General features: G+C 39.8%; 2 protein-coding genes across 8 annotated transcripts in view; one reads left to right on the top strand and one right to left on the bottom strand.

The window, feature by feature from the left end:
• Positions 1 to 4415, bottom strand: part of P2RY12 (purinergic receptor P2Y12) — a 49451-nt gene extending 45036 nt beyond the window's left edge. Inside the window, exon 1 of the mRNA XM_019960748.2 lies at positions 4270 to 4415. The gene's annotated coding sequence lies outside the window, so the exon portion shown is untranslated. The remainder of the gene's footprint in view (positions 1 to 4269) is intronic.
• MED12L (mediator complex subunit 12L) overlaps positions 1 to 12899 on the top strand; it is a 506270-nt gene that overhangs the window by 458139 nt on the left and 35232 nt on the right. For all 7 annotated transcript variants that reach the window (XM_070768376.1, XM_070768473.1, XM_070768425.1 and 4 more), the window contains 6 exons: positions 2248 to 2337; positions 3370 to 3479; positions 3672 to 3807; positions 4603 to 4764; positions 7079 to 7441; positions 9567 to 9723. In XM_070768376.1, coding sequence (XP_070624477.1) covers positions 2248 to 2337; positions 3370 to 3479; positions 3672 to 3807; positions 4603 to 4764; positions 7079 to 7441; positions 9567 to 9723 — 1018 coding nt within the window. The remainder of the gene's footprint in view (positions 1 to 2247; positions 2338 to 3369; positions 3480 to 3671; positions 3808 to 4602; positions 4765 to 7078; positions 7442 to 9566; positions 9724 to 12899) is intronic.

Here is a 12899-nt window from a genome sequence, read left to right as displayed (position 1 = left end):
CATCGGTGGGCAGGTTCTATACCACGAGCACCACCTGGAAGTCCCAGGGCACAAGATACTCATTGCTAAGTCAGAAGGCATTTTTAGTTCATTTTCAAAGATTTTGGACTTTGCCTTTTCACCAGCTGTAATTCTCATGGTCACTATTTGAAACACTTTGTTCTGTGTGCCATGAGGACACTGAGTGATCAAACTGTAATTTGAAAGTATAGAATGGAGAAGTGTGGGTAGATTGCTTCTGTGGGACATTTTATCCTATAGCAGCAGCAGCAGCAGTGGTGCCTAATGGAGGCCTCCCACACGGCTGTTAATTCTATACACTGTGTCTTCTTTAATAGTACTGGATGAACCTGAACAAGACACTTGTTCAGTTCTCTAATCATCTGCTACCTTTTGGATATATGAGATTTATGTCTGCACAACAGCCAGAGTGATCCTTTTAAAGTGTAAACCACATGTTTTTCTGGTGCCCAAAATGTGCAGTGTTTCTTATTGTGGGTATGTGTTTGTGTGTGCATGTGCTCGATTGTGTATGACTCTTTGCAACCTCATGGACTGTAGCCTGCCAGGCTCCTCTGTTCATAGGATTCTCCAGGCGTGAATACCGGAGTGGGTAGCCGTGTCCTCCTCCAGGGGATCTTCCCAACCCAGGGATCAAACCCATGTCTCTTTTGTCCCCTGCATTGGCAGGCACATTCTTTACCAGTAGCGCCACCTGGGAAACCCCTGTTTCTTACTATACCTGGAATAAAACTTCCCCATATAGGCTTATGTGACTTTCCATCATTTGTCACTGGCTCCCACCTCTATTTTGTTTCTTTCCTGACATGGCCTTACTCACTCCATTCTGTACGCAATGACCATGTTGCTGTTCCTTGATCTTGTCAAGCATCTTCTTGTTGCAGAGCCTTTCTCCCCTTCCCTGGAAGTTATCGACATGGCCAGCTCCCTCATTTCAGCAGATCTCTGCTCAGCTCTCACCTCCTTAGTCCCCTCCCATCCCTTAGTCCCACCCTCATCACTCTCTAAAACAAGGACCACAGTTATTCTCTGTCCCCTTGTCATGATTCTTACCACTTGCTCTACTTATTTTGATTTGACCTACTACCAGAATGTCAGCTCCATGACAACTTGTGGGCTTTTTTAAACTACCTTGTACCCTTCACCTGCCTTGAGGGAAATTCATCTATATCTTTTGATGAGATTTGAGAAGTGCTCCACATTTACCGTGTGGTGTAATCACAGATCATCTGTTGGACTCAGTTACTTCTGCATATGACTCATTTCAGCTCTTTTGAGATGATTCTCCATAGATGCCCTACTTCAGACCACTTTTTTTTTTTTTGCTTCTACATCTGATTCAGAAATTTCCCACTGGTGGTTTGCCTTCCCTAAGCAACCTGTCCCTTCCCCAACATTTGTCTGAATAAGTGAAGAAGCATTTATTTAATAAATTGGTATGCAGCTCGGCTGATGTCCAAGATGTCACATTTTTCAAAGTTGGTTACATTACCTTTATCAAGGAAGACAAGTTTATTGATTAGCAAGCCTCCCCTTCAATGAAACATCAGAATAATGTGTTTGCTAGGATTCACAGCCTCTCCCTAGAAATATAAGAGGAGACTGATACAAAATATAATTCTGTTTCTCTTTATCTTTATGGTGGTGGTGGTGTAGTCACTAAGTCATGTCTGACTCTTTTGCAACCCCATGGACTGTAGCCCACCAGGCTCTTCTGTCTATGGGATTTTCCAGGCAAAAATATTGGAAATAGTAGGTTGCCATTGCCTTCTCCAGGGTATCTTCACGACCCAGGGATCAAACCCACATCTCCTTCATTGGCAGGCAGATTCTTTACTGCTGAGCCACCTGGGAAGCCCCTTTATCTTTACACTTATCTTTATAAGACCAATGTAATGATGTATTTTTAAAATATTCTTTATTTTTGTTAATGCTTAACTTGATGATCCTCTTAAGCATTTCCTAAGACTTATCAACAGTATATGTAATTACATAAGATTTTTCTTAACAGGGTATGTAATTAGATAACAAAAAATAGTTATATTCCTGTCTGTGTGGAGGAAGGGAAGGAAAGCAAAATTTTATACCCCCTGCTTTTTTTAATTTATTAAACTAAGAAGTTGTCCTCATCACTTAAAAACTCAGTTTAACTTTAAATATGAGAAAAATAAAATTTAACAGGGAAAACAAGTATTGGGGTTTGTGTTCATTTATTTTCTGGTTTAGATTTTAAGTAACTGGAGAGAAGAACGATACCAGGATGACATCAAAGCACGACAGATGATGCATGAGGCATTGCAACTCCGCCTGAATTTGGTAAGAGACCCTTCTAGTATCTTTCCTCCATTAGATTTATCTCCATGTGAAAATAACTCCAGCTTTCCACTCCTGCTGTGGTCACAGTCTCCGCTACAAGGTGAAGCCCACTGTCTGCTCTCTTTACTGCTTCCTTGACTCTTGGACCTTCTGTTTTCCTTGCCACTGTCCTTCCTGTCTGGTCTGGCTTCTAGACAACAGTAGATATTTTTGGTATCGTCTTGCCTTCTGCATCCCACCCCCAGCGTCTCTCTCTCTCTCTCTTTTCCGTTTGTGCCAAGAGTAGGTCTTTTAGGGAAGTACTAACTTGAGGTGAGCATTAGCTTTTACTCTACTTGCTTAAAAACTATATTAAAATGTTCTTTAAGTCAAAACCTTATCAAACTTCCCATCAAATTGATCATAAAGAGAAATCCCATAGGCAGGTTTCCTAGAAATTTAACATTTCCTTCTCTGGCAGATTCTTTTGACTTTTCCTTTTCTCAATGCACAAGACCAGATAAAAGCTACTCTGAAAGATGGCTTGCCTGATGCTTGATATTAATTCCCACTCATGAATGAGCAGTCCTAAGGGCCAGGCCTTCCACTCATTACTTCTGTGTTACTGGCTCTTTTCAGGTGTTGTTATGACAACAGACTTAGATTCAATAGTAACTGACAACACGAAATTTGTAGATACTGAGTCACATAGTTTACATCTATTCAGATTTAATTGGATGAAAGTTACATAATGAAACTAAATATCATGAAATTTAGGAAGAACAGAGAGCTAATTTTACTAGTGTGTAATTCACGTTGATGACGTTTCTACACTCCATACCTCCTCCTTTTTTTTCTGAATGACCACTTCCTGTGCTAATGGAACCCAAAAGACTGGCAAATATATAGCTAGTTGACAGAGAAGACAGGATAATCCGTGGCTTAGAGCAACTGTTAAATTTTTAAACCACTCAGAATGTGGTTGTGTAAAGTGGTGGTAGCGGTCTTTGTGACACTATGCTGACTTTTTCATTGTGTTTTCCTATGTGCTAGGTGGGAGGAATGTTTGACACAGTGCAGAGGAGCACCCAGTGGACAACAGACTGGGCGCTTCTCCTCCTTCAGATCATTACTTCTGGAACCGTTGACATGCACACCAACAAGTAGGTTCTTATCATTTCACACTGGCTCTGCTTCATATATGTATAGTGGAGGCTTTCATATTCTGGCCACAGATTCTTCCACGTCATATACTCTTAGGTTACCATGAACAGTTCTATGCCTTAAATAAAAATGCTCAGTTAACAGTATCTTGGTTTTGCTTTAAGGTGCAAATCTTTTCTTTCTCCTCCTAGTGAATTATTCACAACAGTTCTTGACATGCTGGGTGTTTTAATCAATGGAACATTGGCCTCTGACCTGTCGAATGCATCCCCAGGGGGATCTGAAGAGAACAAACGTGCATACATGAACTTAGTCAAGAAACTGAAAGTAAGTTTGTGGCCTGCTCAGGAGTTCACGTGGTTTTTGGATTTGTTATTTAGCGCACGTTATTTTATTACTCCTTAAATTAGATGTTATTTTTTGTGTTTATATGAGGTGATTATTTTGCTGTTTGTTTTACCCCAGCTTCTCAGTACCCCAAAGTTAGAAGTATATATAGCTTGAAGATTTTTCTTAAAATAATTATATTCATAAAGCATATTTAATTTTTTAAGGGACTGTAGAAGTCCATTATCAAATATGTAACCAAAATGCCAACATTAGATTTAGGGTAAATTTCATCTTCCACTGGCAACATGCAGTTGAATATTAAACATTTGCATTGCTATTTCTAAATTCAATTCATTTGCCTAGCCACTAATACAGTTTTTGAAATAAATTATAAACAAACAATGCAGGAAAAAAATTAATATATCTAATGACCTTACTAATAAAACAACCAATGGTTACCTTGTGGCCTGACTGTAGATTGGAGAACGTGTTCCGTGCCGCAGCTCCTGTCTTCGGGTTGCAAATACTACTCAGCGTTTTTGTCATTTCAGCACTGTGATGTTTGTTGTGTAACAAGGGTGCCTTCATACGTGTTCTATTTTCTACTTAAATAGAAGAAATGAAACATATGCATCACTGTCAATGAGAGCTGCTCCCTAGACCCTGTGGAAGGTCAAAACATTCCAGCTATAAAAAGGAAATGTTTCATAGGGGAACTTCCTCCTTGTAAACATTTGCCTTTGTTATAATTTCTATCTCACTTCTGTCTCTCTCACTGTCTCTGTTATTTAGAAAGAGCTGGGGGACAAGCGGTCAGAAAGTATTGACAAAGTTCGACAGCTGTTACCTTTGCCGAAACAGACATGTGACATCATTACCTGTGAACCTATGGGCTCCTTGATTGACACAAAGGGAAACAAAATTGCTGGCTTCGATTCTATAGATAAAAAACAGGCAAGAGTAAATGTTTGTTCCTTATGTATATAAATACGTGCACTTATACTTTCTTGTCTTCCTATAGGGCATATGAAACATCTTAATTTTACTGTTTCTTGATTTTTTAAAATATATCCTTGTCATTTAAATGCAGTGGTCTTTGGCATTATCATACAGATAATGATGTTGAAGATCTTCATTTAAATGTTTTCCTGAATTTAAATGAATTTTTGAAGCCCATCAAGGGAAAAGTAAGTAAAACCTTGTTAAAAAAAAAAAAGGAATATATTTAGTAGATGAAAAAATCTGGATTGATAAAAGTCTCCATATAGTTTAAAATTAAAATTTAAATGGCTTTAAATTTTAAAGCTGTTTAAAATTTTTTAAAGTGATAGCACTTTATTTTCTTATCAGCTGAACAACATTTAATGAACACTTGATTTATATAAGATACTAAATATGGTTCTCTAAAACTTGAATCAGTCTAAAGCTCTAAAACTGAGCTCAGTTACTCAGTCATGTCTGACTCTTTGCAACCCAATGGATTGTAGCCCAAGGCTCCTTTGTCCATGGGATTTCCATGGAAGAATACTGGAGTATTCCAGGGAAGAAAACTGGATTGGGTAGCCATTTCCTACTCCAGGAGATCTTCCCAACCCAGGGATTGAACCCAAGTCTCCTGCATCTTTTGCATTGGCCTGTGGATTCTTTACCACTGCAGAAGCAGTGCAGGATTCTTTATCACCTGGGAAGCCCAAAATATGAGAAATACTGTCAGTTCTTCTTTGAGTGAACATTGAACAACTGCAGGGTTCCAAGATCACAGAGATGAAAGACAGAGCTCCTACCCTTAAGGGAAAGTAGGTAGACAATTACTGTGTCATGCTTCCCCCGTGACACAGTGGTAAAAGAACCTGCCTGCCAATGCAGGAGACGCAGCAGATGCGGGTTCGATCCCTGGGTTGGAAAGATCCCCTGGAAAAGGAAATGGAAACCCACTCTGGTGTTCTTGCCTGAAGAATTCCAAGGACAGAGGAGCCTCATGGGCTACAGTCCAGTCCATGGGGTTGCAAAGAGTTGGACACGACTAAACGGCTAACACACACCATGTCGTGAGATTTGTGTGTCTTGGTACAGAATGTTGGGAGGACCCTGAGAAAGAGCCATCACACTCAGATGAGGGATAGGTAGTCAGAGCAGGATCTTCAGGAAAACTGACACATCATTTTGGATGAATAAGAGTTAGCCAGGAGGTAGGCAAAGTGTGATACAGACAAAGGGAAGTGTTTATGCAAGGGCCTGAGAGACTGTAGCTCACAGGCAAAATGCAGCTCATCAGTAAAGCAGAGCCTTGAGTACTGACACCCACACAGTTGTGGAGAGAGAAGACTAGAGTCAGGCGCAGGTTGACTTTGCACCACTGTCCTTTCCAGTGGTGACACATCTGGAACCCATTTGGATATGTGGTCTTGGCACCCAGGAAAGAGCTCTAATGTCAAGACAGATATTAGGAAACAATCAAAATACAGGTGGTAACTGAGCCGTGGTTTTGGATGAAGCCACCCATGGAAGAGTATGTGTAGTTGGGAATAGGAGCATTCACAAGTTATTCAAGACGACTTGAGCAATTATCTTCAGGGTCACTTTGGAGAAAAATATTTTCCAATTGGTATGGCAGGGAAAGGACCAAGGGATAGCACCAATTCATGTTAAAAATAAGAAACTTGTAGTTTCAGAAAGAGAATAACATTTCCTCTCCTCAACTCAGTGGAGATAAGCTTGAATTGAAGGACTTTATTTGTACCTGTTGGCACACGTTAATTCTGTAATAATATTACTTAACTACTTAGAGACTGCCTAATTAAGTACATGAAAGATGACTGTATTGAACCGAGTCCATACATGTTTGGATTGAAGTTAATTTGAGCCCAATTAGAGGTTGAATGTAATTTGACTCTTAAGTTTTGTTTTATCTTAAAAACAATAAATAGATTCCAAAGGTTTTTAGTACAGTAATATCAAATTTTCAGTGTCTGGGTTTTTTTTTTGGCTGGGGGGAATAAAAGAACCTAAATGGAGAAAATGGCATTTACAGTAAAAATTACTGGGCTGTCTGGTGTCCCAGCCTCAACAGAGTGTCGTGTGGTATGTAGCCACTGCCCTCAGTGATCTAGTATCAGCCTGGACTCATTAGTTAACCTGACTGCTGTGTGCTAGAGTTCTTTAAGGCCCCCTCGAGCCAGAATGTTCTCTGAATCTGTCCTAAGCAAGCCTGGCCTCCATATCAGCAAAAGATCTGAGCATGTGGTCATAGCTCCTTATTTCACCACAGGGTCTCCAGGTCTCCACGAAGCAGAAGGTGTCCCCGTGGGATTTGTTTGAGGGTCAGAAGAACCCGGCTCCTCTGTCCTGGGCCTGGTTCGGGACTGTCCGAGTGGACCGGAAGGTGATCAAGTATGAGGAGCAACATCACCTCCTCCTGTATCACACGCACCCCACGCCCAAGCCCCGGAGTTACTACCTCGAGCCACTGCCCCTGCCTCCCGAAGAGGAAGAGGAAGAGCCCACATCTCCCATCTCTCAGGAACCTGAGAGGAAATCAGCTGAGCTGTCAGATCAGGGAAAAACCGCAACAGATGAAGAGAAGAAGACAAAGGGAAGGAAGCGCAAGACAAAGTCCAGCTCAAGGGTTGATGTGAGTATGGGAAGTAGAGAGAGATAGTGGGTGTGTTAGCATCCCACAGAAGATTTACTAGTTCCTGAATTACATCCCTAAGAAACATTCAGAAGTGCAGTGTAAACCTATTTGTAAGTTATCATAAAGGCTCAGATATAATTAACAGAACAGCACACAAAATTTTCACAAATAACAGGATCATAGTTTCTGATTTTGCCTCTTCTACTTTTCATAACTATGTTTAATTTTATACTTTGCTTGTGATTAATACTCATTTACTATTTCACTGTCTCACAGTTTCTGAAATTTATAACTTGAATTTTTTGACCTAATAAAATCTCATCCTTGTATGTATTTTTATTATGAGGCATGTCTAAAATATTTTTTGTATTTTGAGTAGTTGATATCTGTAGTAAATTAACATAATAACTGTTTTCCTTAGATAGGATCCTATCTGACATATCTAATAAGATGGTTCTGAGGTTTCATCGTTTGCTATTTCATCTTACTCTCCTGTGTATTTCTGCTTCTTTACCATATTTTTAGATTTTATAAGAGAGAAAGTGAACATAATTTAAAGCAGTTTTACCTCTTGTTTCCCTGATAGCTTTCCCTATCTAGAATAACCTTTTCTTGAAAACCTCAGAAATCTATGAGATGGTAATTTAGAAATAATTTTATAGAATCAATGTGTAAAATGTCTTATTTAAATTCACCTGAAAAATACTCTAGAGAGAATTTGTGATGTTTTTCTATAAAATTTAAGAGTTCTTATTGTGCAGTGGAAGAAATATTCACAGTTTGTTGACCTGTCCTCATGACTACTTATTTTTATTGTCCACCTAAGTCAAAACCAAGACATTTTTCTTAGCTGGTAGCTTGGTGATTAGTATTATTCTAGAAATGACCACCCTCCCTTTTGGATCCCCACTTGAATGTCAGCGCCCTCTTCTCATGGAGCCTTTCTATGAATGTGTCTCTATTTTGAAAAAGATGCTTAATAAGATCCAGACTGCCACTTCTGCCATTCTGGGTCTCTTAACCTGTTTATCCACATGGATGGATTTCTCTTTTTAGATGCTTTAAAAGGCATCAAGCCCATCACATTCCCCAAGTGAGAACTGGTCATGTCCTTTTCTCCCACACTTCTCCTGAAGTTGCCTCTTTTCAGTCATATATATTGCAGGGAACTGAGCTTTTATTTTTCCATGGCTAGAGAAGGAGGAGCAGTGGGGAAAATATTCACATGTGATCCTTAGAGTCTCTGCACCTACTCTGAGGAAGAGAAAGCCCTGGGCAGGAGGTGTGGTGAAGGGCAGAGGGGACAAGATGGAGGGCTGCAGTGGGGGGAGTCTGCTTCTTTACAGTGCTTTCTTGAAAGCTGGAACTAAGACACTGTCTAGGCTGGAGACTAGTTTCAAAGTCCTGTGCGCGTTTCTGGCTAATTCTCATCCAGGTCCAAGGTATCAGGAAAGCTTTCTAAGATGAAATCATCAGGAGACTCAGCAACTGAAGATGAGTTCTCTACTCTAGGTGATAGTCAGCATTGGTGTTCTAAATGTACTTTTAGTATTTAAAAAACAGATTTCAGAAAAGATCCTTTTCCATCTTCCCCCACTGTTGTTGTTCAGTTCAGTTGTGTCTGACTCTTTGAGACCCCATGGACTGCAGCATGCTAGGCTTCCCTGTCCTTCACTATCTCCTGGAGTTTGTTCAAACTCATGTCAACTGAGTTGGTGATGCCAACCAACCATTTCATCCTCTGTTGTCCCCTTCTCTTGCCCCCAATCTTTCCCAGCATCAGGGTCTTTTTCAATGAGTTGGCTCTTTGCATCAGGTGGCCAAAGTATTGGAGCTTCAGCTTCAGGATCAGTCCTTCCAATGAATATTCAGCATAGATTTCCTTCAGGATTGACTGGTTTCATCTCCCCCACTGTAGCCAAGTCCATTTTAAGTTGAGCAAGAGTTTTAACTTAAAGGAATGTTTTGCAGAGGACATATTGATACTCTTGTCCTCTTGTCTTCCACTTTATCAAAATAACCTTGTCTGCTGGGATAGGAGCTCTCTCAAACAAGGAATTTGTGTTAATCATCTATGTGGTGTGTGGAGTAAGTGACTTTTGTGTTTAACTTTGTGTTGAAGGAGTATCCGCAGAGCAGCATGTACCGAGTGCCTCCCAACTACTCACCCATCTCCTCCCAGGTGATGCACCACCCGCAGTCCGCCCTGTGGGGCTACAACCTCATGGGTCAGCCCCAGCAGCCCGGCTTCTTCCTTCAGAACCAGTCTGTCACTCCAGGTAAGTGAGGGCAGAGCGCAGTCAGGCGACTCCAAGATGGGAAGTAATAGCTTGGGGTTCTCTTCACTCTTACAGAACTTGCATATTTCAGGGAGTGAGTGAGTGCTCAGGGGACATTTCTGTAATTCTCTCCACTCAGTTTCTTCCTTCTTCTAAAAATAAGGTTTCAGTGACTAGTTTATGTGCTACTTTTGGAATTTTTATCCAGTGTTAGAAGGAAATTAACCACTGTGAAAATTTCATTCACTTTTATCAGATATAATTCTTGTCAACATGTTAAAAGATCAGACAGTATTTCAGTGTCTTTTATTGTTTCCTCATGTTATAAATTTTAAATTGTTTATACCGTGTAGGATCTCAGAAATTTGGTGCAGCAAATAGATTTAGATATCAGTAATAAAACCTTCATAAATCACAGTAAATGTTAGTATTGCTTTGATTTAAGCCCAAATTATCTTTATATCTAGAATGCAGATTTTCTAAATAAATCTCTTAGTTAGAAATGAATTTTTTCTCTAAATGAAAGTTTGCCTGATTTTGAAAAACAATTTCTTTTGAAATTTCAGTCTTCATTTTGTTAGGATGTGCCACTCTTAACATATAATATTTTTCCTCATTCTGTGTTATATTGTGATTTTTTAAATTGTATTTTGAATATTACATTTTGAGGCCTCAGGAAGAAACCCTCTCCTGGAGCTTGCTCAAACTCATGCCCATGAAGTCAGTGATGCCATCCAACCATCTCATCCTCTCTCATTCCCTTCTCCTCCCCTCAATCTTTCCCAGCATCAGGGTCTTTTCCAATGAGTCAGCTCTTTACATCAGATGGCCAAAGTATTGGAATTTCATCTTTAGCATCAGTCCTTCCAATGAATATTCAGGACTGATTTCCTTTAGGATTGACTGGTTTGATCTTGTAGTCCAAGGGACTCTCAAGAGTCTTCTCCAACACCACAGTTCAAAAAGCATCAATTCTTCAGCCATCAGCTTTCTTTATGGTCCAATTCTCACATCCATACATGACCACTGGAAAAACCATAGCCTTGACTAGACGGACCTTTGTTGGCAAAGTAATGTCTCTGCTTTTTAATATGCTGTCTAGGTTGGTCATAACTTCTCTTCCAAGGAGCAAGCATCTTTTAATTTCATAGCTTCAGTCACCATCAGCAGTGATTTTGGAGCCCTGAAAAATAAAGTCTCTCACTGTTTTCATTGTTTCCCCATCTATTTGCCATGCAGTGATGGGACCAGATGCCATGATCTTAGTTTTCTGAGTGTTGAGTTTTTCACTCTCCTCTTTCATTTTCATCAAGAGGCTCTTTAGTTCTTCTTCGCTTTCTCCCATAAGGGTGGTGTCAGCTGTGTATCTGAGGTTATTGATGTTTCTCCCTGCAATCTTAATTCCAGCTGGTGTTTCATCCAGACTGGCTGGGGCCTTAAAAGTAGGTTGTTGGGTGAGTGAATGTTGACTACAAAGAGCTAACTTTTGTCGTCATTCAGTCTCTAAGTTGTGTCCAACTCTTTGTGACCCCATGAACTGCAGCATACCAGACTTACCTGTTACTCGATATCTCCCAGAGTTTGCTCAGATTCATGTCCACTGTGTCAGTGATACTCTCCAACCATCTCATCCTCTGCTGCCCCGTTCTCCTCCTGCCCTCAATGTTTCCCAGCACCATGGTCTTTTCCAGTGAGTCGGCTCTTCACATCAGGTGGCCAAAGTATTAGAGCTTCAGCTTCAGCAGCAGTCCTTCCAATGAATATTCAGGGTTGATTTTCTTTAGGATTGACTGGTGTGATCTCCTTGCTAACCAAAGGACTCTCAAGAGCAAACTCTCAAGGCAGTAAGGGTGGAAATAATACATGCCCATCCTCTCTTTTGACTTTCTCTCCTTACTTCCAAGGTGCTTATGAATTCAAGCATTTTTAAACTTTTTAGATATTGAAGTCAAACACAAGGACTGTCTCTAAATTGAAAGTTTATTATTTTATATAGGCCCATACCCTTTCCCCTCACCCTAGAACACTATAGAAGGTGTTCATAAGTAGGGAGACTTTAGGTATTAGGTAAGTCTTAATGTTTTATTATGTGTAAGAAAAAAATTTGAGGAAAACAGTTAATTATGGGGATTTTACATTTGTGAATTAATAGATTTTCATAAAGTTATGTACCCTATGGAGTTGAAGAAGAGTTTATACAGTCTGCTTCCATTCATACATTTTTTAAAATTTATTTTTGATTGCACTGGGTCTTTGTTGCTGCATGGGGGCTTTCTTTAGTTTTGGTGAGTGGAGGTGCCCTCTTGTTGTGGAGCATGGGTCTAGGGCATGCAGACTTCAGAAGCTGTGGCACATGGACTCAGTCGTCCTTGGCATGTGGAATCTTCCCCGACCAGAGATTGAACCCTTGTCCCGTGCATTGGCAGGTGGATTCCTTACCACTGCACCACCAGGGAAGTCTATTTGCACATTCTTAAAAAGGCAAAAGAGTGCTGTTCACAACACACACACACACACACACACACACACACACACACACACACATACATCTTTAGCAATCTCTATTTTTCCTGTATACACACCAGGATGGTAAAGTTTATAAGGAAACATATGTGAATAATAAACACCATTTGGTGAGAGTTGAGAAAGTTATGTAAGAAAATAGAGCAGATTTCAGCATATTTGTTCTTATTTCTGTAGGTGATTCAGAGGTATAAGATTATATGAAAGTTAGGAAAATTAAAAGAGAGTAGATCATAGTCTAATCTTGAAAAAGTATGTCCTGCATAAAATGAGTCATTTAACTTTATATGTTATAGTGTACATTCTATTCTTGCTTCAACAAAATTCACCTTGCCACGTAACTCAAATTGACCTCTAACTTTTTTCCAAATGTTCTTCAGATGCTGTTGAATGACTTCATAAGCCATATTGCTCATTTTGATACTGAGTCTTTAAAAGAATGTAGGCTTTTCCAGTGATCAGTATTAAATGTTTGTTTCTATCATACCACGTGCTTTTAAAAAAGGTATAACATTTGTAAGGTATTTATATAGAAGTTTTCTTACAGTAAAGAATACAAACTGTATGATGAGTTGAAGATTGGCAGCTATTTGAAACCAGCAAATCTCGCCATTTTTTTTTCCCTCTTATAGGCATTTGACAGATTATGTATG

This window comes from Bos indicus, chromosome 1 (genome assembly GCF_029378745.1).
Source record: "Bos indicus isolate NIAB-ARS_2022 breed Sahiwal x Tharparkar chromosome 1, NIAB-ARS_B.indTharparkar_mat_pri_1.0, whole genome shotgun sequence".
NCBI lineage: Eukaryota > Metazoa > Chordata > Mammalia > Artiodactyla > Bovidae > Bos > Bos indicus.
Note: the sequence above shows the minus strand (reverse complement) of the source record. Positions and strands in the feature narration are given on the sequence as shown.